Here is a 1029-nt window from a genome sequence, read left to right as displayed (position 1 = left end):
TCTTCATTGAGTCTTAATCGCACGGCATCTGATTGCTGACTGATTCCACGCCTGCTTCGTCAACGAGTGCTAATTGGACAATGCGCTTAGTCATTGTGCATGGATCGCTTGTCAGGGTTCACCGCGGGTCCGATTACTCGCGGGACGCGCCTCACGGCGCCGCTGGCTGCAAGAATGCTTCGTCATCCTTTGCTAATTGCTGCCTCGTCACGGTCGATAGCACGCGCTGCACCATTGGCCGTTAATTGCGTGACGAGCTTCGCCGCCGCTGGCGCGCTTAGTCATTGTTTATTAATTAGTTGCTGCTTCGTCACCCCCCCCCCCCCCCGCTCGCACAATCATTGACCGCCGCCTATCGACGGCGCCGCGGTTAATCATTGATTATTGTTTGCCCGGCCTGTTTGCCATCAATACCCGATCACGCAGCGCGGTTAATCATTTAATCATTGCTTGCTGCGGTGGGGGGGGGACTGTCCCCATTGTCCCCGTGGTGTCCCCCTCCCTCCCCCCCCCCAGGGCTGCACCATCTACCCCGTGCTGAGCTCGGCGCTGAAGGACCCCCGGCACTTCAAGAACCCCGAAGTCTTCGACCCCCAGCACTTCCTGGATGAGAAGGGGGCGTTCAAGAAGAACGAAGCCTTCATCCCCTTCTCTGCAGGTGGGCTGCGGGGGTCCTGCCCCCCCTCTGGGGTCGTGGGGACCCCCCCCCTCCATCAGCGGGGGACCCCCGCGGCGGGTGGGTGACGGCGCCCTGTCCCCGCAGGGAAGCGCATGTGCCTGGGGGAGAGCATGGCGCGGACGCAGCTCTTCCTCTTCCTCACCGCCATCCTGCAGCGGTTTCGGCTGCGGCTCCCCCCCGGGGAGGCCCCCCCGGATCTGAGCCCCCGGGTCAGCGGCATCTCCAACGTCCCCTGGTCCCTGCGGGTCTGCTTCTGCCCCCGCTGACGCGCCCCGAAACGCCGCCTCCCAAACCCTGCCGAGGATGGAGACCCCAAAAATGCCTCAAATAATGGGTAAAACCACCAAAAT

At 62.6% G+C, this 1029-nt stretch overlaps 1 protein-coding gene across 1 annotated transcript; it reads left to right on the top strand.

Annotated features, from left to right (window-relative positions):
* Window positions 1–516: 516 nt before the first annotated feature.
* LOC118159538 (putative inactive cytochrome P450 2G1) lies at window positions 517–945 on the top strand (the record flags this gene model as incomplete). Its single annotated transcript, XM_035314119.1, has 2 exons — window positions 517–658; window positions 764–945. Coding segments are annotated over 2 exons (324 nt in total), but the record flags the coding sequence as incomplete, so codon positions are not given.
* Window positions 946–1029: the final 84 nt, after the last annotated feature.

Source organism: Oxyura jamaicensis, unplaced genomic scaffold (genome assembly GCF_011077185.1).
Source record: "Oxyura jamaicensis isolate SHBP4307 breed ruddy duck unplaced genomic scaffold, BPBGC_Ojam_1.0 oxyUn_random_OJ70837, whole genome shotgun sequence".
In the NCBI taxonomy this organism is placed as follows: Eukaryota; Metazoa; Chordata; class Aves; order Anseriformes; family Anatidae; genus Oxyura; species Oxyura jamaicensis.
This window is presented reverse-complemented; position numbering and strand designations above follow the sequence as displayed.